Raw genomic sequence first — 25,705 nt, 5'->3', positions numbered from 1 at the left:
GCTAATGCAACCCACAACTGCATTTTATTTTCATGAAACATAGTGAAGAGCAAGAAACCCCACACTCCTGAGAGATGTAGATAGATCAGCCTAACCTTGGTGTAGACAGTATGAGGCCAATGGATGAATTCTTCATTGCCCCAGCTACCACCTCTCGGGGAGGTGGATTGCCCACACAGATGGAAGAACCACTTCCATTGGTGTTAGTAGTGTCTACACTGATGTGCTACAGCAGTGCCACTGTAGCCCATTAGGTCTAGTCAAGCCTCGAGCAGATCTTCCAGAATAGCATCCAGTCTTGATCTGCAGATATGGGGAGTTGGAGAATCTAGCACTTCTCTTTGTGGTGTGTCCAAATGATTAATCACCTTCAGTGCTAAAGATTTGGCCCTTATTTCAAACAAGAATGTCTCTGGCTTCAGCCTCCAGCCATTGGGTCTTGCTCTGCCTTTCTCTGCTACCGGTAGATTACAGAGACCATTATTACCCATTGTTTTCTCCCCATGAAATTCTCCGCTTGATTGTCTGTTTTCATAAGTTAAGTCTCCCCCTGTCCAGCATTTTCCCCAGCCTCCAATCATTTATGTAGCTCTTTTCTTCAGCCTCTCCAATTTTTCAACATCCTTTTTGAAATGTGGATCCCAGGACTGGACACAGTCAGTTTCACCAATGCCATGTGCAGAGGTAAAAGCGTCTAGTGACCTAGACCCATGAAAACAAAATGTTTTAATACCGTCAAATCCAAAGTTAATCTCTGAAACAGGAATGCAGGCCCGACCCACAGACAAAGGCACTTTATTACGGAAAGCAGGGACCCTGAAAAGAGCTTTCTGCCAATATTTGGGGCATCCACAGATTTTTTATTCAATGATTTTTTATTTCTATCTAGATCATTGATGGAAATATTGAATAGCATCAGGCCTAGAACTGATCCCTGCTGAACCCCACTCACCCCATTCACTGACAATGGCCCACTGACAACTGCTTTCTGAGATCTGTTAGTTAGCCAGTTTATATCCTTTTTCCCTATGCTCTACTGATATTGCAGTGTGTTCATTTTTAATCAGTATATTTTCCAATGTTAAATCATATTCCTCATAGAAATCAAAGTTTATTGCGTTTGCACGGATTCCTAGATCAACCAAATGTGTACTCTCATTAAAGGATTAAGTCAGATTTATTTGACAAGACTGATTATCCATAAAACCTTGTTCACTGGCATTAATTATAATCCTAGATATTCATTTTAAACTAATCCAATACCAGCTTTTCCATTGTTTCCTAACCTTCTGAAATCTTTTTTTTTTTTTTACTTCCCGTTTTTAAATACTTTATGTTTAACACAGAATTGTCAGGTATTTGCTCGTTTTTAAAGGATTTGCTGGTGCCTGATTGCGTACTTCTGGGTCCAAATGAGATGTGTGGTGGATCAGTCAGTTCGTAACTCTAAGGTTCTAGTATGGATTCTGTTTAAAATCCCCCTTGACTTCTAAGGAGTGGAAAGTGTTTCATCACCTCGTGTGATATGAATACCTCCTTCTGCTTACTTCTGAATGCAGAGCAAAATTATTTCTTCAACATATCCGAATTTTCTGCAACATTAACAAGTTTACTTTCTTCCTCTCATAATTGGTGTAAAACTTTTCTGGGATTTCTTTTCTTCTTAATATACTTAATAACCTTTTTTGGTGATATGTAGCTCTGTCGAACATTGATTTTTCCCTGATCACTTTAACAACCCTTTCCAATGTTCATAACATCCAATTTGTATTGCTTGCCATACATATTTCCTTTTTCCCACTCCCCCCCACCCCAGTTGCTGCCTCCCCTTTCTCACTGAACCGGGTTTTTAGCCAAAGTTATCTACTTTTTTCACTGTGAAATCATGGCTTTTTAGCTGCCTAATGAATTCCTCTAAAGAATTCCCAATTTTCATTCCCATTTTTCTGTCTCCATTTCCCCCCCCAATCCGTTTAGCTCATAATTTGCCTCATTTTAGGGGAATTAGCACTTTTAAAAGATGAAGTGTCTATAGATATTATTGCTTGGGAACTGTTCTCTCTTTGTACATTTGAATGTAATAAGTTCCATTCTTTATTTTCCTCTCCTCTATCATATGCTCCCTTGTTTCTCTCTTCTCTAAACTAAACTGTCCTAGATTTTCAGTATGTTGCACTAGGGGAGTCTCCCCCATTCTCATAGACTGTATCAGAAACTCCCTTTTAACCTGCTATATTCTTTATAAAGATTAGGTGACCATAACTAAGCACATGTCCAGAGCAGGTTATGGTCCATCCCCTTCCTTAGGCATCTGCACATTATCTTTGTTTTGGCCACTACTGGGAATGAGCCGGTGCTTCCGTGGAGCCCAGGTCTTTTCCACGATGTGTTTTCTCGCTGGGATGTTTCCCCTGCCACATAACTACACAAAGGTTTGGTTATTTTCCACTCTCACATTTTGAGCAACCATGTTAATGTGGAAATCCCTACAGCATGGATTCTCTAGCCTGGATTTCATTGCATTAAGGAACGATGAGGGATAACCAGTATCCACAATCCTGTTTACTGTGGGTGCCTATTAAGGTTTCCCACATCACAATGTGTTAGAATTATTGATGAATGGAGCACCATCATGTATGGAATTGGCATTAGTAGGGTCAGTTGTTCATAATTCATTTATCTGAATAACAAAAATGTCATTTTTCAGTGTGTGAAGAGCCACCATCTGCTTCACCCATGACAACAGCGTTCAGTAGTGCATGTAGTGTCTCATATTTACATTGTCTTTCCATCCAGGCCGTGGTACTGTGACCATAACCCTAGAGCCTGGGCACATACAGGAAGTCAAGAAAACATACGGTACGTACAGGAGACACCGTTCTGCCTCAGAGTTGGACACCTTCTCCCCTACTCCATGTCAGATTCCAACACAACTGACTTCACCAATCCCTCCACCTTCATCCTGCTGGGCATTCCTGGCCTGGAGATGGCCCATGTCTGGATCTCCATCCCCTTCTGCACCATGTATGCTATAGCCCTATTGGGGAACTTCACCATCCTGTTCATTGTGAAGAGGGAGCCGAGCCTCCATGAGCCCATGTACTATTTCCTCTGCATGCTGGCTGTCAGCGACCTGGTCCTGTCTACATCCATCCTGCCCAAAATGCTGAGCATCTTCTGGTTCAATTCCAGGGAGATCAATTTCAGTGCCTGCCTCACCCAACTGTACTTCATTCACTGCTTCTCAGTGATGGAGTCTGGGATCTTTGTGGCCATGGCTTTTGATCGCTATGTGGCCATCTGTGATCCCCTAAGACATTCCACCATCCTGACACACTGCATGGTGGCAAAGATTGGATTGGCTGTGGTGCTGCGTGGCTGCTTACTCATACTGCCCATTCCCTTCCTGGCGAGTCGGTGGCCATATTGCAAGACCAACATCATCCCCCACACGTACTGCAAGCACATCTCTGTGGTGAAGCTGGCCTGCGCCGACATCCGTGCCAGTAGTTACTACAGCCTCTCTGTGACATTCTTTGTTCCCAGTGTGGATGTGTTTTTTATTGCTGTGTCCTATATCCAGATCCTCAGGGCCATCTTCAGCCTGCCCACAAAGGACGCCCGGCTCAAGACATTTGGGACCTGTGGCTCCCACCTCTGTGCCATCTTAGTCTTTTACATTCCAGATCTCTTCTCTTCCATCATGAACCGGATTGGTAACACTATGCCCCTGTATTTCCTCATTCTCATTGCCAACGTGTACCTTCTGGTGCCCCCCATGCTACACCCCATCATCTATGGGGTGAGGACCAAACAGATCCGGGACAGGTTGCTATGGCTATTTACTCATAAAAGGACCTAAAGTTTCCTCCTGGTGCTCAGATTTTCAGACCAAGCTCCGGGCAGAGCTGGCTGGAGACATGGTGCTGGGCCCTCTTCCCTGAATCACTGACTGGGCTGTCAAAGGACATTAAACACTTTACTGTCCTTGCTGTGCTGTGTCAGTGTGACAAACTGGGGAATCGTTCTATGTACAACCCATTGATTTGCCACCTTTCTTATTGCTTGTAACTGGACTCCCAAGTCCCTGCCCTTTGCCACTCCTTCCACGAAGGCCACATGCCTGCTCTGCCTCTTCCCAGCAGGACCTCCCTGTCGCTCGATCCTCTCCTCTCTTCCCCTCCCCTTGTCACTTGCTGGATCATCTCCATGTCCCTCCCTCCAATCTCCACAGCTGCAAGGGAGCCGTTTCGGGGGGGGGGGGTCAGGGGAGGGGAGTTTAACCATGATTCCAGGGTCTACTTAGGCTCTTAAAAACTCTAATATTTTGGCAGAAAACTTAGCAGCTAGCTGACAGGAGCACTGTATCTAATGCCTGTATGAAAGAAAGAAAAATAAATAAATGTTAGACCCACCCAGCTCTAATACATTTTCCACAGTCTTGTGGCAAATCACTTAAGGGACATTGGTTAGGTTTAATTTTAATGTATGTTCTTACTTTGTTAATTTTTTGGAGAGAGAGAAACCCCATCAGACTCCTGGGTTCTATCTCAGCTCTGGGAGGGGAGTGGGGTGTAGTGGGTTACAGGAGGGCGCAGATACATCTGCTGTCTATATAAGAATATCAGAATAGCCATATTGGGTAACACCAATTGTCCATCCACCCCAGTATCCTCTATTCTGACTTTGGTCAATTCCAGGAGCCCCAGAGCAAATGAAGAGAACAGGTAATCATCAAGTGATCCATCCCCCATCGCTCATACCCAGCTTCTGGTACACAGAGTCTAAGGACACCATCCCTGCCCATCCTGTCAAATAGTCACTGATTGACCCATCCTCTATGAATTTATCTAGTTCTTTTTAGAACCCTATTATAGTCTTGGTCCTCACTACATCATCTGGCAAGGCATTCCAGTGGTTGACTGTGAAGAAATACTTCCTTTTTTTTTTTTTTAATCTGCTGCCTATTAATTTCCTTGGGTAACCTCCAGTTGTTGGCCCTGTCAACACTGGTTCTCCACTTGTGAGGTACTCCTTTCTCTTGTCATTATAGACTGCCTTCATCTTTAACTTTCACTCCATGCATCTGAAGAAGTGAGTTTTTTTACCCATGAAAGCTTCTGCCCAAATAAATCTGTTAGTCTTTAAGGTGCCACTGGACTCCTTGTTGTTTTTGTGGATACAGACTAATACGGCTACCCCCTAATACTTGACTCCAATTGTTGCGTTATTTGAAGGAATAAATAACATTTCCATATTCGATTTTCCCCCACCATTCATGATTTTATAGACTTCTCTCATACCCCCCCTCCCCAGCTGTCTCTTTTCCAAGCTGAATATAGACAGTCTTATTAATCTCTCCTCATTTGGAAGCTGTTCCACACTCCCAATCATTTTGTTGCCTTTTTCTGTAACTTTTCCAATTCTAATATATCTTTTTGAGGTTGGGCTACCAGATCAGCATGCAGTATTCAATATCTGGGTGTACCAGGGTTTATATAGAGGTAATGTGATATTTTTATATATTAATTGAATTAATCGGCCACTTGTTTAAAACAAAGCAAAGGAATTATTCATACAACTCATGGTTATCCTGTGGAACGCTTTGCCAAAGGATGTTCTGAAGTCCAATACTATAACAGGGTTCAAAAAAGTACTAGATAAATTCATGGACAATCGATCCATCAAGCCATTTTCCAGGATGGGCAGTGGTGATGTCCCATACTCTGTTGGTGTTATTGTTAAATCTCATGATGCAAAGTTTGTTGCTAATGGTAAACATTATAACAGAGAATATGATTCTGATCATAAATCCTAAAAAAGGTGTAACATGCAAAATTCTTGGGAAAAGCTCTTGGGCATGCTTGGAGTAGTAAACAAGGAGCGCTATGGGGATACTGCTTCTCATCTAATACCTGTACACAGGCACAAAGCCTGTTACAGCAGGAAAACCATAATAAACCTAGTCTGCTGTGTGGAAGGGGAGACTGAGGTACACCAGCTCATTCCATTGATGAATATATTTATTGCATTATCAACTGTTGGAAAAGGACAATGGTTAAAAATGTTGCACAGATACAAAGAGATGGATGTTTTCTAATGACCCACAGAAAGCACACTTGCTGACTTTTGACATCACTAGGCTGATCTATAAAGTGTTCAAAGGTATATACTACAATGTTTTGCAACTCTTCCTAGTTGTATGTTCAAAACCTTGCTCCACATTACTCAGTGACCAACACTTCTGCAGTAAACTAAGGTGGGAAGTGTGACATTCTGCGCCCCAAAGCAACACCATGGCACCTCCATACCTACCACATTTAGTATTATCTAGACCAGCCCTGACAGGTGTTTGTCTAACCTGTGCTTAAAAATCTCCAATAATGGTTCATAGAAGCATGCAAGGGCATGTGACCAGCTCATGTGACTCTGGACTTTAACTTTTCCAATTCTAATATATCTTTTTTCAGGTTGGGCTACCAGATCTGCATGCAGTATTCAATATGTTGGTGTACCATGGGTTTATCTAGAAGCAATATGACTTTTTTTTGTATTTTTACATATTAATGGAATTAATTGGCCCCTGGTTTAAAACAAAGGAAAGGAATTATTCACACAACTCAAGGTTAAGCTGTGGAACTCTTTGCCAGAGGATGTTCTGAAGGCCAATACAATAACAGTGTTCAAAAAAGTACTAGAGAAATTCATGAAAGATAGGTCCATCAATGACTATTTGCCAGGATGGGCAGGGCTGATGGGGGACGGATAGCTCAGTGGTTTAAGCATTGGCTTGCTAAGCCCAGGCTTGTGAGCTCAATCCTTGAGGGGGCCATTTAGGGAACTGGGATAAAAAATCTGTCTGGGGATTGGTCCTGCTTTGAGCAGGGGGTTGGACCTGATGACCTTCTGAGGTCCCTTCCAACCCTGATATTCTATGATGTCCCAAACTCTGTTTGCCAAAAGCTGCGAATGGTTGAGGGGGGATGGATCACTTGACGATTAGCTGTTCTGTTCATTCCCCCTACAACACCTGGCACTGCCCACTGTCGGAAGACAGGATTCTGGGCTAGATGGACCTTTGGTCTCACCCGGTATAGCTATTCTTCTGTTCTTATGATCAATGAAGCAGGGAATGGTGTACAGGTGTTGTTGTGTGTTTACCTGGATATGGGTACCTCTTGTGCTACCTAAAGTAGAGGAATTGTTATAGCAAGCAATGACTGGGGTAGAGGGGACCCCACACTGAGATTGCTCAATTAGAACAAACTGCAAACAATGGGTCTGACAATCCCCCAAGAGGGTGGCTATTCTCATACTTAGATTTACCAAGCCAGCAACAAAACAGTTTTCACAATACTTTATACTGAAGTCAAAACACTGTTCCCTTAAAGCCACCAAGCCTTGGACTTCCAATCAAACAGCCAAGTCAAATATGATGATGTTCTCATTGCCAAAGTGTACCTTCTGGTGCCACCCTTGCTAGACCCCATCATTGATGGGGTGAGGAAGAAACAGATCAGGGAGATGCTGCTCCAGGTCTTTACTCATAAAAGGACCTAAATGTTTTCTCCTGGTGCTCTGCCTTTCAGAGCTAGCTCCATACAGAGATGACTGGGGACATGGCAAAAGTGCTTAATGACTTCTCTGTTTCGGTTTTCACCAAGAGCATTGGTGGCGTTTGGATGCCCAACATAGTGAATGCCAATAAAAATGGGGTAGCATCAGATGCTACAATAGGGGAAGAACAAGTTAAAAATTACTTGGACAAGTTAGATGTCTTCAAGTCACCAGGGCCTGATGAAATGCATCCTAGAATACACAAGAAACTGGCTGAAGAGATATCTGAGGCATTAGTTATTATCCTTGAAAAGTTATAGGAGACTGGAAAGATTCCAGAAGACTGTAAAAGAGCACATATCTATAAAAAAGGAACTAAGGTCATCCCAGGCAATTACAGGCCAGTCACCTTAACTTCTGTACCAGGTAAGATAATGGAGCAATAATTAAGGAATCATCTAGAAGATCTAGATGCAAACATCTAGAAGATAAGTAATAGTCGGCATGGATTTGTCAAGAACAAATCATGTCAAACCAATTTGATAGCTTTCTTTGACAGGGTAAAAAGCCAGGTGGATGGACGGGAAGTGGTAGATGTGATATATTTAGATTTCAGTAAGGCTTTTTATTACAGTCTCACATAGACCTTCTCATTAACAAACTAGGTAAAGACAACCTAGAAGAATGTATTATAAGGTGGGTGCATAACTGGCTGGAAAACCGTTCCTAGAGAGTAGTTTCCAATGGTTCACAGTCAGGCTGGACAAGTACAAGTCCATGGGGATGGATGGACTGCATCCGAGGGTGCTAAAGGAGTTGGCAGATGTGATTGCAGAGCTATTGGCCATTATCTTTGAAAACTCATGGTGACTGTGGGAGGTCCCAAAGGACTGGAAAAGGCTAATGTAGTGCCCATCTTTAAAAAAGGGAAGAAGGAGGATCCGGGGAACTACAGGCCAGTCAGCATCACCTCAGTCCCTGGAAAAATCATGGAGCAGGTCCTCAAGGAATCAATTCTGAAGCACTTAGAGGGGAGGAAAGTGATCAGGAACAGTCAGCATGGATTCACCAAGGGCAAGTGATGCCTGACTAAGCTAACTGCCTTCTATGACAAGATAACTTGCTCTGTGGATGAGGGGAAAGGAGTGGACTTGTTATTCCTTGACTTTAGCAAAGCTTTTGTTACGGTCTCCCACAGTATTCTTGCCAGCAAGTTAAAGAAGTATGGGCTGGATGAATAGACTATACGGTGGATAGAAAGCTGGCGAGATCAATGGCTCCATATCCAGCTGGCAGCCGGTATCAAGCGGAGTGCCCCAGGGGTTGGTACTGGGGCTGGTTTTGTTCAATATCTTCATTAATGATCTGGAGGATGGTGTGTATTGCACCCTCAGCAAGTTTGCAGATGACACTAAACTGGGAGGAGTGGTAGATACGCTGGAGGGTAGGGATAGGATACAGAGGAACCTAGACAAATTAGAGGTTTGGGCCAAAATAAATCTGATGAAGTTCAACAAGGACAAGGGCAGAGTCCTACACTCAGGACAGAAGAATCCCATGCACTGCTACAGACTAGGGACCAAGTGGCTAGGCAGCAGTTCTGCAGAAAAGGACCTAGGGGTTACAGTGGACGAGAAGCTGGATATGAATCAACAGTGTGTTCTTGTTGCCAAGAAGGCTAATGGCATTCTGGTCTGTATAAGTAGGGGCATTGCCAGCAGATGGAGGGAAGTGATTATTCCCCTCTATTCTGCATTGGTGAGGCCTCATCTGGAGTACTGTGTCCAGTTTTAGGCCCCACACTACAAGAAGGATGTGGAAAAATTGGAAAGAGTCCAGCGGAGGGCAACAGAAATGATTAAGGGGCTGGAGCACATGTCTTATGAGGAGAGGCTGAGGGAACTGGGATTGTTTAGTCTGCAGAAGAGAAGAAGGAGGGGGGATTTGATAGCTGCTTTCAACTACCTGAAGGGGGGTTCCAAAGAGGATGGATCTAGACTGTTCTCAGTTGTAGCAGATGACAGAACAAGGAGTAATGGTCTCAAGTTGCATTGGGGGAGGTTTAGGTTGGATATTAGGGAAAAACTTTTCACTAGGAGGGTGGTCACTGAGAGGGGACATGATAACCATTTTCGAGAACCTAAAAGGTTGTTACAAGGAGGAGAGAGATAATTGATCTCCTTAACCTCTGATGATAGGATAAGAAGTAATGTGCTTAAATTGCAGAAAGGGAGATTTAGGTTGGACATTAGGAACAACGTCCACACTGCCAGGGTGGTTAAACACTGGAATAAATTGCCTAGGGAGGTTGTGTAATCTCCATCATAGGAGACTTTTAAGAGCAGGTTAGACAAACAGCTGTCAGGGATGTTCTACATGGTGCTGGTCCTGCCGTGAGTGCAGGGGACTGGACTTGATGACCTCTCGAGATGTCTCCCAGTCCTATAATTCTATGATTCTATTATTTCTTCCATGTAGCTCAGGCTGTTAAAATGTCTGCCTGCAGTAAGAAGGAGCGTTCTGCTGGTACCCTTGAGGCTAAGGGGAGAGTCCCAGCAATTGCTGAGGTGCTCGGAATAATTCTTCTTGATTGTTCTGCTGTAGGGACAGGGCCGGCTCCAGGCACCAGGCAACCAAGCTGGTGCTCTGGCCGCCGGGGGGAGAGCCGAGCCCCAGCCGGGGCTCGCCGCCCTCTCGCCGCCCTGCCCCCGGCGCTCTGGCTGCGGGGGGGAGGGGAGAGCCGAGCCCCCGCCGGGGCTCGCCGCCCTCCCCCCCCCCCGGCGCCCTGTCCCCGGCCGCCGGGGGGAGAGCCACCCTCGCCCCGGGGCTCCGGCCGCCCCCCCCGGGCTCCGCCCTCCCCCCCCCCCCGCGGGCGGCAAAAAAGCCAGAGCCGGCCCTGTGTAGGGAATAGCTGTATGCTTCCAGGGATGGGGTGGGAGGGTTGAGACCAGCTCCTGTGCTGCAGGTGAAGTCAGTGTCTCCTCAGGAAGGGATTAGTGTGTGAAACTGCACGTCTTATTCTTTAGTGATATTATGATGTGATTATGACATAATTGTACGGTATTTTATCAAAGATAAGTCATGCAAGGTGTCATTGGAAAGGTTATGATTTTCTCAATATGATTATCCTATTTGTATGCATGTATCATTTTTGTATTTCAAGTTATGAATAACATAAGAACACATAAGAATGGCCATACTGGGTCAGACCAAAGGTCCATCCAGCCCAGTATCCTGTCTACCCACAGTGACCAATGCCAAGTGTCCCAGAGGAAGTGAACAGGTAATGATCAAGTGATCTCTCTCCTGCCATCCATCTCCAGCCTCTGACAAACAGAGGCTAGGGACACCATTCCTTACCCATCCTGGCTAACAGCCATTAATGGATTAAATCTCCAGGAATTTATCCAGTTCTCTTTTAAACCCTGTTATAGTCCTAGCCTTCACAACCTCCTGAGGCAAGGAGTTCCACAGGTTGACTGTGCGCTGTGTGAAGAAAAACTTCCTTTTATTTGTTTTAAACCTGCTGCCCATTAATTTCATTTGGTGGCCCCTAGTGTTACCTGGGGTTCTTTCAACCCAAAGCTCTTAGTAACTTTTACTTTGTGCAAGGTGGTGTCAGGAAATAAATCAGGGGAGACACGGCCGTCTGACTGATAGATGGCTGGCACAAACAGGACAACACAAGTGTCCTTTCGCTTAAAGCTAAACTTTACTTATTCTCAAGCACTTACACACATCCGCAACAAGATTAGTAAAACACCCCCAACCCTTGATAATTACCGAAGTTGAGTGTGGCTCTCGAGTGACACAGCGGCAGGCTTCCAGTGGCCAAATCTTCTATCTGCCGGTGGGGACTGCAAGATGTATCCAGAGGAAGAGTCCAAAAAGAGTCCCAAAAGAGTCCCCAAATGAGTCCAACTATCTCAAACTTTCCCCCCTTATTTATACATTAGTAATAGAATGACATGTCCCTTGAAGAAAACTTGTTAAGTAAGCAGTTTCAATGGTCAAGCAAGAGGCTCCTTCTGATTATTGATTAACCAGGTGTGGGTTTTTCCAGAGTTTGCAGCCTTGAGACCCCAATAGACATTCCTGGGGCACATCCTGCTCTTTTAAAATGCATGTATCAGCAACTTCAACACAATTCTTATCAGGAAGGACTCGGGGTCAAGCTGCCCTTTCTGGGGAACCCCAAACCCCCCTCCCATCCTGCCTTGCTCAAGCTGCATGGCCACTTTACAACCTGCTGACTAGGTTGCTTTTAACAATAAGCCATAGTGGTTTGAGGCACTTAACTGGTTTGCCAAAATCTTCCCCTACACTAGTTCTTATATTATGGGAACAAGTAAATAACTTTTCCTTATTCACTTTCTCCACACCATTCAAGATTTTATATACCTCTATCATATCCCCCCTTAGTCTCCTCTTTTTACAAGCTGAAAAGTCCTAGCCTCTTTAATCTCTCCTCATATGGGACCCGTTCCAAACCCCTAATCATTTTAGTTGCCCTTCTCTGAACCTTTTCTAGTGCCAGTATATATTTTTTGAGATGAGGAGACCACATCTGTACGCAGTATTCAAGATGTGGGCGTACCATGGATTTATATAAGGGCAATAATATATTCTCCGTCTTATTCTCTATCCCTTTTTTAATGAGTCCTAACATCCTGTTTGCTGTTTTGACTGCCACTGCACACTACGTGGACATTTTCAGAGAACTATTCACAATGCCTCCAAGATCTCTTTCCTCATTAGTTGTAGCTAAATTAGCCCCCAATATATTGTATGTATAGTTGGGGTTCTTTTTTCCAAAGTGCATTACTTTACATTTATCCACATTAAATTTCATTTGCCATTTTATTGCCCAATCACTTAGTTTTGTGTGATCTTTTTGAAGTTCTTCACAGTCTGCTTTGGTCTTAACTATCTTGAGCAGTTTAGTATCGTTTGCAGACTTTGAAGAGCCTTTGGTGAGGTATCTTGACAAAGGCTTTCTGGAAATCTAAGTACACTATATCCACTGGATCCCCCCTGTCCACATGTTTGTTGACCCCTTTCATAAGACAGGTTTTCCATTCCTTGGATCATCCTAGTAGACCTTCTCTGTACCTGTTCCAGTTTGAATTCATCCTTCTTAAACATGGGAGACCAGAACTGCACAGAATATTCCAGATTAGGTCTCACCAGTGTCTTGTATAATGGTACCAACGTCTCCTTATCTCTACTGGAAATACCGCGCCTGATGCATCCCAAGACTGCATTAGCTGTTTTTACAGCCATATCACATTGGCGGCTCATAGTCATCCTGTGATCAACCAATACTCCGAGGTCCTTCTCCTCCTCTGTTACTTCCAACTGATGCGTCCCCAGCTTATAACAAAAATTCTTGTTATTAATCCATAAATGCATGACTTTGCATTTTTCACATACATAACAAAACTTTATAACTTCACATACAATGATGATGTAGAGATGGAAAGAAGGAACAGGAGAACCCAGAGGCGGATTGAGAAAATGGACCCCTTTACTGCAGTATTTGTTCTCCTCCACCCAATTGTTGAGTAAGCATCAGGTTAATCACATTACACTCTTTTATTTAAGTTATTATGTAAATACAAACATTTGTAAAACATACTCAAAGCCCTTCTTTAGTAATATGAACGCCCATATAATGAATAGTAATAGCCATATCATGCATATAATTATGCCTGCCCCTGTTTACTGTTTACAGCACTAAACACATGTTTCTTTACAACAATTGTAACCACAACTTTCCTTAATCAGCAATTTACAAAGGGGGGGCGGGGGCGGGAAGGAGCTATAACCCTGAACACATTTATGTAGCTGGGAAAAAAGAAGGGAGAGGACAGATACCAGCAGGGCTGGCTCTAGGTTTTTTGCTGCCCCAAGCAAAAAAAAATTTGGCTGCCCCCACCCCAGCCTGGGCTCCCCCCCAGATCCCCCTGCCGCCCCAGCCCTGGGCTCTCCCCACCACCACCTTCACCCCCTACCGCCCCAGCCCTGGGCTCTCCCCCCCACCTGCACCCCCTGACTCCCCAGCTTTGGGCCTCCCCCCACCCACACCCCCCTGCTGCCCCAGCCCTAGGCTCTCCCCCCCACCTGCACCCCCTGCCGCCCCAGCTCTGAGCCTCCCCCCACCCGGATCCCCTGCCACCCCAGCCCTGGGCTCTGCCCCCTCCACCCGCACCCTCCTTCTGCTGCAGCCCTGGGTCACTGGTAACTCGCTCCCAGGGCGGGTCATTCAGCAGGAATTTTGGATGTGCACAGAACACAGATAGGATTGGTTCCCATATGGTTACAGAACTGCAGTAAAGTGGAACAATTTTCGGCTTGTGTGATTGGAGGATATCTGGATGCATATTATAAGACTGTCCTCCCTAAATGAGGAAAAGTTGAGGTGCCTTTATTATTCTTTTGTTCCACTCTTTGTTTCTATGGGGAATTTGCCAATGCAATATCACTGTCTTCCTTTTAAACAAATAAAACAAAACGAAACAAAAAGTCAATGGCTGTTGAAAATAGCAATTCCAGTCCTAAAAACCACTGGGGAGCATTTCTTGCTCAGTTTTATCCTACCTTTTCTACAGCAAGTTACAGTGGATCAGTATATTTGATTTGGGAGAAATAAAGTAACAGCTGCCCAAATTGAGCTTGAGCACTCCTGAATTTTGAGGTGTTCAAATCTGGAAGGCAGGTGCTAGATTCCCTTTCTGAATATTAGCTAAATCTGGAAAGGAAAAGTCAATTCCTGCTTCCATGGCTCAGAAGTGGAAATCCTCCTACATGCCTGGTACTGTATCTAAAGCTGCCCAGGTCCAGAGCCTCCACTCCTTTACTTTTCATTTTAAATTCTAGTGGGATCCATGTTCCTCCCTTGCTAGGCTTCAGATAGAGAGGTGCACTGTCCCTTTAGTCCACCCAATTCTTTCTTTGGGGGCTGCAAGGTGAGGTCACACCAGTATCCCTAATCCAGGCTGGGGATGTCTTCTGAAGGGAATATCTGGGGCAAAGCCTTCTACTCCTTGGACATACTTGTTCCCCATTCACAGTGCCACCCCGCTCTAGCAGTGAGCTCTCCATTCACAGCAAGCTGCAGCAGGAGGTTTCAGCTACCATACTCCCTCCCCCTCCCTTTCCTGTTGATAGCGGCCAAGGGAATGCTGGGAAATATAGTTCTTTCCCTGCTCCAGGGCTGGCTCTATAGGCAGGGAGCTAACCAAGGAACTACAGCTCCCAGGGCCCCCTGTTGGTTCTCAGCTCCCATGCTGGATCCCTGCTGCCCATGCAAATGGGCTGCCCCAAGCACCTGTTTGCTTTGCTGGTGCCTAGAGCCGCCCCTGGATACCACAACTTCACACACAAGATATTCTTTAGACAACTACATTTCTTATGCAGCTGCAACACTTAGCTATCCTTAACAAGCAAAAAAGGTGGGCAAGAGTGGCAAACTTTATCTATCACTTGGTATGGAACCAGGCAGTAAGCACTGGTTTAATTATTTAGAACAATATGTTTTAAAAACTCATTTGTGCACCAAAGTTTGGATAACAAAGAGCTTCCAGCCCACACCCATTGTAGGGACCATGCTTGATACAGGCCCCCAGAAGGGAGGAACAAAAGGGAGCTGAAAGCTAAGGAAATAAGGCAGACAAAGATCTCTTCTCTCAGGGATTTGTAGTTGAGCTTTAGGGCCCACAAGCTGTATGATGCACAGCCTTACCTACCTGCCTCACAACTCTGCTCCCAAGCCTCTGCTATTAATGTGTGGCTTCCTGGCTTCTCTCTCTGCTGCTGAGTGGCCTGTGGGCCCCAGAGCTGGGTCCTCACTGCACTCACTGTAAGCTCCTTCCCAGCCCCAGAGCAGAGTGATCCCAGTTGGGGGGGAAGGAGGCAGAGCTGATCCAGCGCGTGATGGAGGAAGGGAAACAGAGAAGTTTTTCCAGTGTGTAAAGTAATGCACATTGGAAAAAATAACCCCAACTATACATACAATATGATGGGGGTTAATTTAGCTACAACTAATCTGGAAAGTGATCTTGGAGTCATCGTGGATAGTTCTCTGAAGATGTCCACGCAGTGGGCAGAGGCAGTCAAAAAAGCAAACAGGATGTTAGGAATAATTAAAAAAGGGATAGAGAATAATACGGAGAGTATCTCATTGCCCTTGTATAAATCCATGGTACGCCCACATTTTGAACACTGTGGTCTTCTCATCTCAAAAAAGATATACTGGCATTAGAAAAGGTTCAGAGGATTATAGATAAGAGGTATATAAAATCATGAGTCATGTGGAGAAACTGAATAAGGAAAAGTTATTTACTTGTTCCCATAATATAAGAACTAGGGGCCACCAAATGAAATTAATGGGCAGCAGGTTTTAAACAAATAAAAGGAAGTTCTTCTTCACACAGTGCACAGCCAACCTGTGGAACTCCTTACCTGAGGAGGTTGTGAAGGCTAGAACTATAACAGGATTTAAAAGAGAACTAGATAAATTCCTGGAGGTTAAGTCCATTAATGGCTATTAGCCAGGATAGGTAAGGAATGGTGTCCCTAGCCTCTATTTGTCAGAGGATGGAGATGGATGGCAGGAGAGAGATCACTTGATCATTGCCTGTTGGGTTCACTCCCTCTGGGACACCTGGCATTGGTCACTGTGGGTAGACAGGATACTGGGCTGCATGGACCTTTGGTCTGACCCAGTACGGCCGTTCTTATGTTCTTATGTTCTTAAGTCAGCAGAACTTTGGGGGAATAGTTGGGGCAGGGGACAGAGCCTTGAGGGAATAGTAAGAGAGGGTGCAGGAGCCTCAGGAGTCCAGTTAGCAAAAATTAAATGGTGGAAACCCTATGTGTCAATGAGCTGTACCCAGACTGATTCCAAAGCTGACAATGCATAGTAAGATCAAGAAATGGTTTAATGTCTCTCTGACTGCCCAGTAAGTTATTCAGGGAAGAGGGCACAACACCATGTCACCAGATAGCTCTTCACAGACTCGGTCATAGAGTCAGAGGATCAGGATAAAACTTTAGGTACCTTTATGAGTAAAGAGCCGGAGCAGCCTGCCCCGGATCTGCTTGGTCCTCACCCCATAGATGATGGGGTTTAGCATGGAGGGCATCAAGTAGTACACATTGGCAATGAGAACGCTGAAATGCAGGGGCACATTCTGGTGAAACCGGTACATGAGAGAGAAGAAGAGACCTGGGATGTAAAAGACTAAGATGGCGCAAAGATGGGAGATGCAGGTCCCAAAAGTCTTGAGACGGGCATCCTTTGTGGGGAGGCAGAAGATGGCCCTGAGGATCTGGATATAGGACACGACAATAAAAATGACATCCAGACCCATCACACAGAATAGCACAAAGAGGCCGTAGTAACTACTGACACTGATGTCGGCACAGGCCAGCTTCAGCACAGCCATGTGGGCGCAGTATGGCTGGGGGATGATGTTGGTTTTGCAATATGGCCACTGCCTCAACAGGAAGGGATAGGGCAATATGAGTATGCCACCACGCAGCACTACGGCCAGGGTGATCTTAGCCACCACAGGATTTGTCAGTGTGGTTGCATGTCTCAGGGGATCACAGATGGCCACATAGCGATCAAAAGCCATAGCCACAAAGATCCCTGACTCTATCACTGAGAAGGAGTGAAAGACATACAGCTGGGTGAGGCAAGCCCTGAAATTGATCTCCCTAGAATTGAACCAGAAGATGCTCAGCATTTTGGGCAGGATGGACGTAGACACTACCAGGTCGGTGACGGCCAGCATGCAGAGGAAATAGTAGATGGGTGCATGGAGGCTCGGCTCCATCTTCACTATGAACAGGATGGTGAAGTTCCCCAGGACGGCGAAGGTGTACATGGTGCAGAAAGGGATGGAGATCCAGACATGGGCTGCCTCCAGGCCAGGAATGCCTATAAGGATGAAGGTGGATGGGTTGGTGAAGTCAGTTTTGTTGGAATCTGACATGGAGTAGAGTAGAAAGTTTCAAACTCTGAGGCAGAAGAGTGTATCTTGCATGTACCATATGTTCCCCTGTCTTCCTATATGTGCCCAGGATCTAGGGTGATGGTCGCAGTACAAATGCCTGGATGGAGAGACAATGTTAATATGAGACACTATATGCACTACTGGAGGCTGTTCACATTGGTGAAGCAGATTGGTCGCTCTTCACACACAGAAAAATGACATTTTTCATTATTCATACAAATGAATTATGAACAAATACCCCTATTAATGCCAATTCCATATTTTATGCTGCTCAATGTGTCAATAATGTGTTATGATGTGGGAAACATTAATAGGTACCAGCAGGAAAAAATGAGTGTGGATACTGGTTATGCATGTTTGTTCCTTAATGCAATGAAAGACAGGCTAGAAAGTACATGCTGTAGGGAGTGCCACATTCACCCAGTGGTTCAAAATCTGAGTGTAGTCAAAAAGCAAACCTACAGAGTCCATGCTGTAGGAAGTTCCCCATTCAGTGGCTTGCTCAAAATCTGAGAGTGGAAAAAAACCAAACCTTTGCCAAGACATGTGCCGGGGGAAACATCCCAACTAGAATAGACCTCAGGGAAAAGATCACAGTGTCATTTAGAACATTTCCATGGAAACACCTCCTGATTTGCAACAGTGGCCAAAACAAAGACGGTGGACTGAGGACAATCAATGGGACACTAACATTCCGGGGTACAAAATATATCGGAAGGACAGAACAGGTCGTGCAGCGGGGGGAGTGGCATTATATGTGAAAGAAAATGTAGAATCAAATGAAGTAAAAATCTTAAGTGAATCCACATGTTCCATAGAATCTCTATGGAAAGAAATGTCATGCTCTAATAACAATATAACATTAGAGATCTATTATAGACCACCTGACCAGGACAGTGATAGTGATGATGAAATGCTGAGGGAAATTAGAGAGGCTATTAAAATTAAGAACCTAATATTATTGGGGGATTTCAATTATCCCCATATTGACTGGGAACATTTCACTTCAGGACGAAATGCAGAGATAAAATTTCTCGATACTTTAAATGACTGCTTCTTGGAGCAGCTGGTACGGGAACCCACAAGAGGAGAGGCAACTCTAGATTTAGTCCTGAGTGGAGCGCAGGAGCTGGTCCAAGAGGTAACTATAACAGGACCGCTTGGAAATAGTGACCATAATACAATAACATTCAACATCCTGTGGTGGGAAGAACATCTCATCAGCCCAACACTGTGGCATTTAATTTAAAAAAGGGGAACTATGCAAAAATGAAGGGGTTAGTTAAACAAGTTAAAAGGAACAGTGACTAAAGTGAAATCCCTGCAAGCTGCATGGGCGCTTTTTAAAGACACCATAATAGAGGCCCAACTTCAATGTATACCCCAAAGTAAGAAAAACGGTAAAAAAAACTAAAAAAGAGCCACCGTGGCTTAACAACCATGTAAAAGAAGCAGTGAGAGATAAAAAGACTTCCTTTAAAAAGTGGAAGTCAAATCCTAGTGAGGCAAATAGAAAGGAGCATAAACACTGCCAAATTAAGTGCAAGAATGTAATAAGAAAAGCGAAAGAGGAGTTTGAAGAACGGCTAGCCAAAAACTCCAAAGGTAATAACAAAATGTTTTTTAAGTACATCAGAAGCAGGAAGCCTGCTAAACAACCAGTGGGGCCCCTTGATGATCGAGATACAAAAGGAGCGCTTAAAGACGATAGAGTTATTGCGGAGAAACTAAATGGATTCTTTGCTTCAGTCTTCACGGTTGAGGATGTTAGGGAGATTCCCAAACCTGAGCAGGCTTTTGTAGGTGACAAATCTGAGGAACTGTCACAGATTGAAGTGTCACTAGAGGAGGTTTTGGAGTTAATTGATAAACTTAACATTAACAAGTCATCGGGACCAGATGGCATTCACCCAAGAGTTCTGAAAGAACTCAAAGGTGAAGTTGCGGAACTATTAACTAAGGTTTGTAACCTGTCCTTTAAATCGGCTTCTATACCCAATGACTGGAAGTTAGCTAATGCAACGCCAATATTTAAAATGGGCTCTAGAGGTGATCCCGGCAATTACAGACCGGTAAGTCTAACGTCGGTACCAGGCAAATTAGTCGAAACAATAGTTAAGAATAAAATTGTCAGACACATAGAAAAACATAAACTGTTGAGCAATAGTCAACATGGTTTCTGTAAAGGGAAATCGTATCTTACTAATCTATTAGAGTTCTTTGAAGGAGTCAAGAAACATGTGGACAAGGGGGATCCAGTGGACATAGTGTACTTAGATTTCCAGAAAGCCTTTGACAAGGTCCCTCACCAAAGGCTCTTACGTAAATTAAACTGTCATGGGATAAAAGGGAAGGTCCTTTCATGGATTAAGAACTGGTTAAAAGACCGGGAACAAAGGGTAGGAATTAATGGTAAATTCTCCGAATGGAGAGAGGTAACTACAGGTGTTCCCCAAGGGTCAGTCCTAGGACCAATCCTATTCAACTTATTTATAAATGATCTGGAGAAAGGGGTAAACAGTGAGGTGGCAAAGTTTGCAGATGATACTAAACTGCTCAAGATAGTTAAGACCAAAGGAGACTGTGACAAACTTCAAAAAGATCTCACAAAACTAAGTAATTGGGCAACAAAATGGCAAATGAAATTTCATGTGGATAAATTTAAAGTTATGCACATTGGAAAAAATAACCCCAACTATACATACAATATGATGGGGGCTAATTTAGCTACAAGAAGTCAGGAAAAAGATCTTGGAGTCATCGTGGATAGTTCTCTGAAGATGTCCACGCAGTGTGCAGAGGTGGTCAAAAAAGCAAACAGGATGTTAGGGATCATTAAAAAGGGGATAAAGAATAAGACTGAGAATATATTATTGCCCTTATATAAATTGATGGTACACCTTCATCTCGAATACTGCATACAGATGTGGTCTCCTCATATCAAAAAAGATATACTGGCACTAGAAAAGGTTCAGAGAAGGGCAACTAAAATGATTAGGGATTTGGAACGGGTCCCATACGAGGAGAGATTAAAGAGGCTAGGACTTTTCAGCTTGGAAAAGAGGAGACTAAGGGGGGATATGATAGAGGTATATAAAATCATGAGTGATGTGGAGAAAGTGGATAAGGAAAAGTTATTTACTTATTCCCATAATACAAGAACTAGGGGTCACCAAATGAAATTAATAGGCAGCAGGTTTAAAACAAATACAAGAAAGTTCTTCTTCACGCAGCGCACAGTCAACTTGTGGAACTCCTTACCTGAGGAGGTTGTGAAGGCTAGGACTATAACAGTGTTTATAAGAGAACAGGATAAATTCCTGGTGGTTAAGTCCATTAATGGGTATTAGCCAGGATGGGTAAGGAATGGTGTCCCTAGGCTCTGTTTGTCAGAGGATGGAGATGGATGGCAGGAGAGAGATCACTTGATCATTGCCAGTTAGGTTCACTCCCTCTGGTGCACCCGGCATTGGCCACTGTCGGTAGACAGGATACTGGGCTAGATGGACCTTTGGTCTGACCCGGTACGGCCATTCTTATGTTCTTATGACAGACTGAAAAGTCAAGAACTGTTTAGGGAAGAGTCAAAGAAGGGAGATATGATAGAGGAGAGGATCATAAAGAATTGAAATTATTACACTGAAATGGACAAAGAGAGAAAGTTCCCTACTGGTAATATCTATAGACACTTTGTGCTTCAAAAGGGCTAATTCCAGAAAACTGAGGCAAATTATCAGCAGAACTCATTGGAAGGAAAAATTTAGACAGAAAAATGTGAATGAAAATTGGGAGTTGTTTAAGAAGAGTTTATTAGATAGAAGACAGAAATTGGGTGCAGGGAACAGTGTACAATACCAGTGGAGCACACGTTAAATGGACTAAAAACTGGCTAACTGACAATTTGTCAGTGAATTAAGGTGTTTCTAGTGGGTTTCTGCAGGGGTCAGTTCTAGGCCTGATGCTATTCAATATTTTAATCTATGATGTGGAAGCAAATAGAAAATCACTGCAGATAAAATTGTGGATGACCCAAAGATTGGCGTAGTGGTTACAATGAGGAGGCCAGGGCAGGCATACCAAGTGGTTGGGAGCATTTGGTGAGCTGTGCCCATGCAAACAAAATGTTCTAATACGGTCTCATGCAAAGTTAGTTTCTCAGAACAGGCAATGCAGGCCTGGCCCTCAGACTAGGGCACTATATTATGGAACACAGTGACCCGGAAAAGGATTTAAGAGTCACTGTGGAGCTGCCAGTTTCAGGCTCTGGCCAAAAGGGCTGATGCGATCCTTGGATATATAAACAGGGGTTTGGTGAGTTGGAGCAGGGGAAAGATTTTACCTCTGTACATGGCATTGGTGAAAACTGACTGTCCAGACCGGGGATTCACATTTATAAAAGGATGTTCAATAATTGGAGAAGGTGCAGGAAAGAGCCACATAAATAATTGGAAGCTGCAGAAAATGCTGGAGAGTGAGAGACTTATGGAGCTTCATCTATTTATCTTAAATAGTAATAACCGGCTCTGTAGTGTAGCGGAGAAAGGCAGCGCAAGGCCCAATGTCTAAAAGCTGAAGCCAGACAAATTCCAATTGGAAATAAGGGCCAAAGGTTTAGCACTGAGAGTGATTAGCCATTGGAACAAACCGCGAAGGGAAGTGGTGGATTCTCCACCTCCCAACGTCTACAGATCCAGACTGGATGCTTTCCTGGGAGATCTGCTTGAGGCCTTGTCTACAGTTGAATTGCTGCAGTGGCGCTGCCATAACGCTTCAGTTGTAGACACTACTTACACCGACGGCAGGGGTTCTCCCATCAGCGTGGGTAATCCACCTCCCTGAGATGTGATAGCAAGGTTAATGGAAGAATTTGTTCTTGGGGTTGGATTTCTCTTGCTGTTTCAGAAAAGGCAAATGCAATGTTAGGTTGTATTAGTGGAGGCATAGCGTGAAAGTCTCAGTAAGTGATCGTACCACTCTATTCAGCTCTGCTTAGGCCACAGTTGGAATACTATATCCAATTTTGGACACTGCTGTATAGAAAGGATGTAGAGAATCTGTAAATCGTCCAGAGTGGGTTCTGGGCGCTTGGAGCGAGGAGGGACTGGGAGCCAGGATGCCTGGTTTCTGCTGGGAGAGAAGTGGGGTTCGTGGAAGGGGCTGGGAGCCAGTCTCTCAAAACTGGGTGATGGGGCAACAAAATGGCAGATGAAATTTAATGTTGATAAGTGCAACATAATGCACTTTGGAAAGCAGAATCCCAACTATACATATAAAAGGATGGGGGCTAAATTAGCTGTTACCACTGAAGAAAGAGATCTTGGAGTCATTGTGGATAGTTCTCTGAAAACATCCACTTAATGTGGAGCAGCAGTTGAAAAAGTGAACAGAATGCTGGGAATAATTAAGAAAGGGATAGATAATAGGACAGAAAATATCATATTGCCTCTATCTAAATCCATGGTATGCCCACATCTTGAATACTATGTGCAGATGTGTTCGCCCCATATCAAGATATATTGGAACTGGAAAAGGTTCAGAAAAGGGCAACAAAAATTAGGGGTATGGAACAGCTTCTATATGAGGAGAGATTAATAAGACTGGGACTTTTCAGTTTGGAAAAGAGACGACTAAGGGGAGATATGATTGAGGTCTATAAAATCATGACTGGTGTAGAGAAAGTAAATAAGGAAGTGTTGTTTACTACATCTCATAACACAAGAACTAGGGGTCACCAAATGAAATTAATAGACAGCAGGTTTCAAACAAACATGAGGAAGTATTTCTTCACACAATGCACAGTCAGCCTGTGGAACTCCTTGCCAGAGGATGTTGTGAAGGCCAGGACTATAACAGGGTTCAAAAAAGAACTAGATAAATTTATGGAGGATAGGTCCATCAATGGCTATTAGCCTGGATGGGCTGGGATGGTGTCCCTAGTCTCTGTTTGCCAGAAGCTGGGAACGGGTGACAGGGGATGGATCACTTGATGATTCCCTGTTCTGTTCATTCCCTCTGGGGCACCTGGCACTGTCCACTGTCCAAAGATAGGATACTGGGCTAGATGGACCTGTGGTCTGACCCATTATGCCGTTCTTATGTTCTGATGTATGTTCTTATGTTAACAGCCAGAGCCCTGAAATGCCAGAGGAGGAAGTGACAGTCTCTATGCATTAACACAGAGCTGGCTCCTGAGATCTTTACTCAGTTCTTACTCCAAGGGGAATTTTTGCCTTAGCAGGGACTGAGCAAAATATGGGCCACAGCCTAAGAATTTGGCCTTGTATTGTACATCTACTAACACCTTTCATCCTGAAGGATCCCCTGTGTCACTGAAATGCAGCCACCTCAGGGCTGGAGACAATCAGCCGAGGCAAGTGGGGGTACACAAAAAAGAATGACATTTTGACCCATCATACTGGATGAAACACATCCCCTGTGGCAAGGGTCCTGGCATATTTAATGGCTGTGCAGTGTGAAAAGCACAATAGAGTTACTCTCTCTATTCCATCCACCAATGTTGCACTAGGTTTGTTGAGTAAGTGATCTGCTCAGCAAGGGATGGGTACCTGTGAATCCTGAGACAGAAGTGTCTTCTCTGGGAATCCCTCTCAGGTAGCCGTGTCCCACTACTCTCTCATGCCAGCATCTGCAGCAGCATCCCCCGCCAAGAGCCAACACTGGGTATGAACTGTTTATTATATAGCTCTTTGCAATCCCTATGGACTTCACTCAGCCTCTATGGGAGAAGTCGCATCTGGATGTAAACATGCTGGAGACTGGAGACACTCTAGCAAATGTCTCTGTTTCTATTTATGTGCTTCTGTGCTCGTTATCCAGGTTTAGGAGTAAACAGTAATTATTTGACCTTCCCAAAGAGAGATGAGAACATTCGGGCTCTGTGCTGAGTGGGAGAGGAATTGGATGCTCTTTGTATTTGTTTATATTTTAAAATCATAACTGAGTAGGAAGAAAACTTGGGATAATATGTAGATGTCTATACCCTGTAAATGGCCAGGATGGCTGGTTGGATAGTAGACAGACAGATCTGGAGAAAGGTGACTGAGGGGAGACATGAGCATTTTCTGGAGACACACAGGGCTGTCACTAAGATATCAGAAATCAATAATTCTCATCAGTAACTATCATCATACCATGCAGAACCTTTCATTGAAGGGTCTTCAAAACACCTAGCAAAGGAAAGTGACTATGAACATATCCTCATTTCACAGGTAGGTAAACTGAGACAAAGGGTGACTTGACTTGGTGAAGGTCAGAGAGAGAATGACAAACTGACCCCATGAGTCCTGATTTTTCTGCCTTAACCACAGACTCTCTGTCTCTAAATGAAGGCTTCAGAAGAGGGAAATGGATTCACAGTCTATCGGGGCCTGCTCATTGGGGGTGTGTGACAGACTTTCCTGGGGTGCAAACTGGAATATGGTTACTGTCGAGCTCTCTGGACTCCTCTGCCTACCAGCCCAGGTAATGACCTCCTCCCCTCTGTCAGGTGGGTCATTAGCATTTCAAAGACAACCATTTCTTCAGTAGGATCCACATCCTGTCTTAAAGAGACAGAGTTCATTTTCAAAAACCCATCAGGAACAAAGTCCTGACAAATGGGGGCCTGGATTAGGGTCCTCTCCGTCATCCCTCTCTCCATCCCCGTTGTGTCAGTTCTGTGACTGCTCCCCTCTGGGAGGTCCATTACACAGTTTCTTCTCAAAGTCTGAGCCATAGGTTGAGTACCTGGGTGCACAGATGCTGAGCCAACCATTCTGTCCTGGGTATTGTGACAGACCCAGACCAATGGGGTACAGGAGTCTGGTAGAGGGCAAATATATTGGTCACTGGATGAGTAGTTTTCTGTTCCCTGAGTGACCAGAGCAGGGGCTGTACTAGAGTAATCAGGAACCTGCTAGAACCAGTTAAGGCAGGCAGGCTAATTAGGACACCTGGGTTTTAAAAGGAGCTTACTTCAGTTTGTGGTGAGAATGTGAGGAGCTGGGAGCAAGAGGCGCAAGGAGCTGAGAGAGTGTGCTGCTGGAGGACTGAGGAGCACTAGTGTTATCAGACACCAGGAGGAAGGTCCTGTGGTGAGAATAAGGAAGGTGTTTGGAGGAGGCCCT

At 44.4% G+C, this 25,705-nt stretch overlaps 1 protein-coding gene and 1 pseudogene across 1 annotated transcript; one reads left to right on the top strand and one right to left on the bottom strand.

Annotated features, from left to right (window-relative positions):
* The first annotated feature begins 2,914 nt into the window (after window positions 1-2,914).
* LOC135895149 (olfactory receptor 52M1-like) lies at window positions 2,915-3,862 on the top strand. Its single transcript, XM_065423219.1, has one exon. It carries the CDS (start codon window positions 2,915-2,917, stop codon window positions 3,860-3,862), a length of 948 nt encoding a protein of 315 aa, XP_065279291.1.
* Window positions 3,863-16,610: 12,748 nt separating this feature from the next.
* LOC135895383 (olfactory receptor 52K2-like) lies at window positions 16,611-17,609 on the bottom strand (annotated as a pseudogene).
* Between the last annotated feature and the right edge of the window lie 8,096 nt (window positions 17,610-25,705).

Source organism: Emys orbicularis, chromosome 1, assembly GCF_028017835.1.
Source record: "Emys orbicularis isolate rEmyOrb1 chromosome 1, rEmyOrb1.hap1, whole genome shotgun sequence".
Lineage (NCBI taxonomy): Eukaryota > Metazoa > Chordata > Testudines > Emydidae > Emys > Emys orbicularis.
The sequence above is the reverse complement of the archived record's forward strand: the minus strand, read 5'-3'. Positions and strand labels throughout refer to the sequence as shown.

Bases quoted from the DNA above. Each gene is read 5' to 3' on its own strand.
- LOC135895149 (XM_065423219.1), top strand. From the start codon at position 2,915: ATGTCAGATTCCAACACAACTGACTTCACCAATCCCTCCACCTTCATC.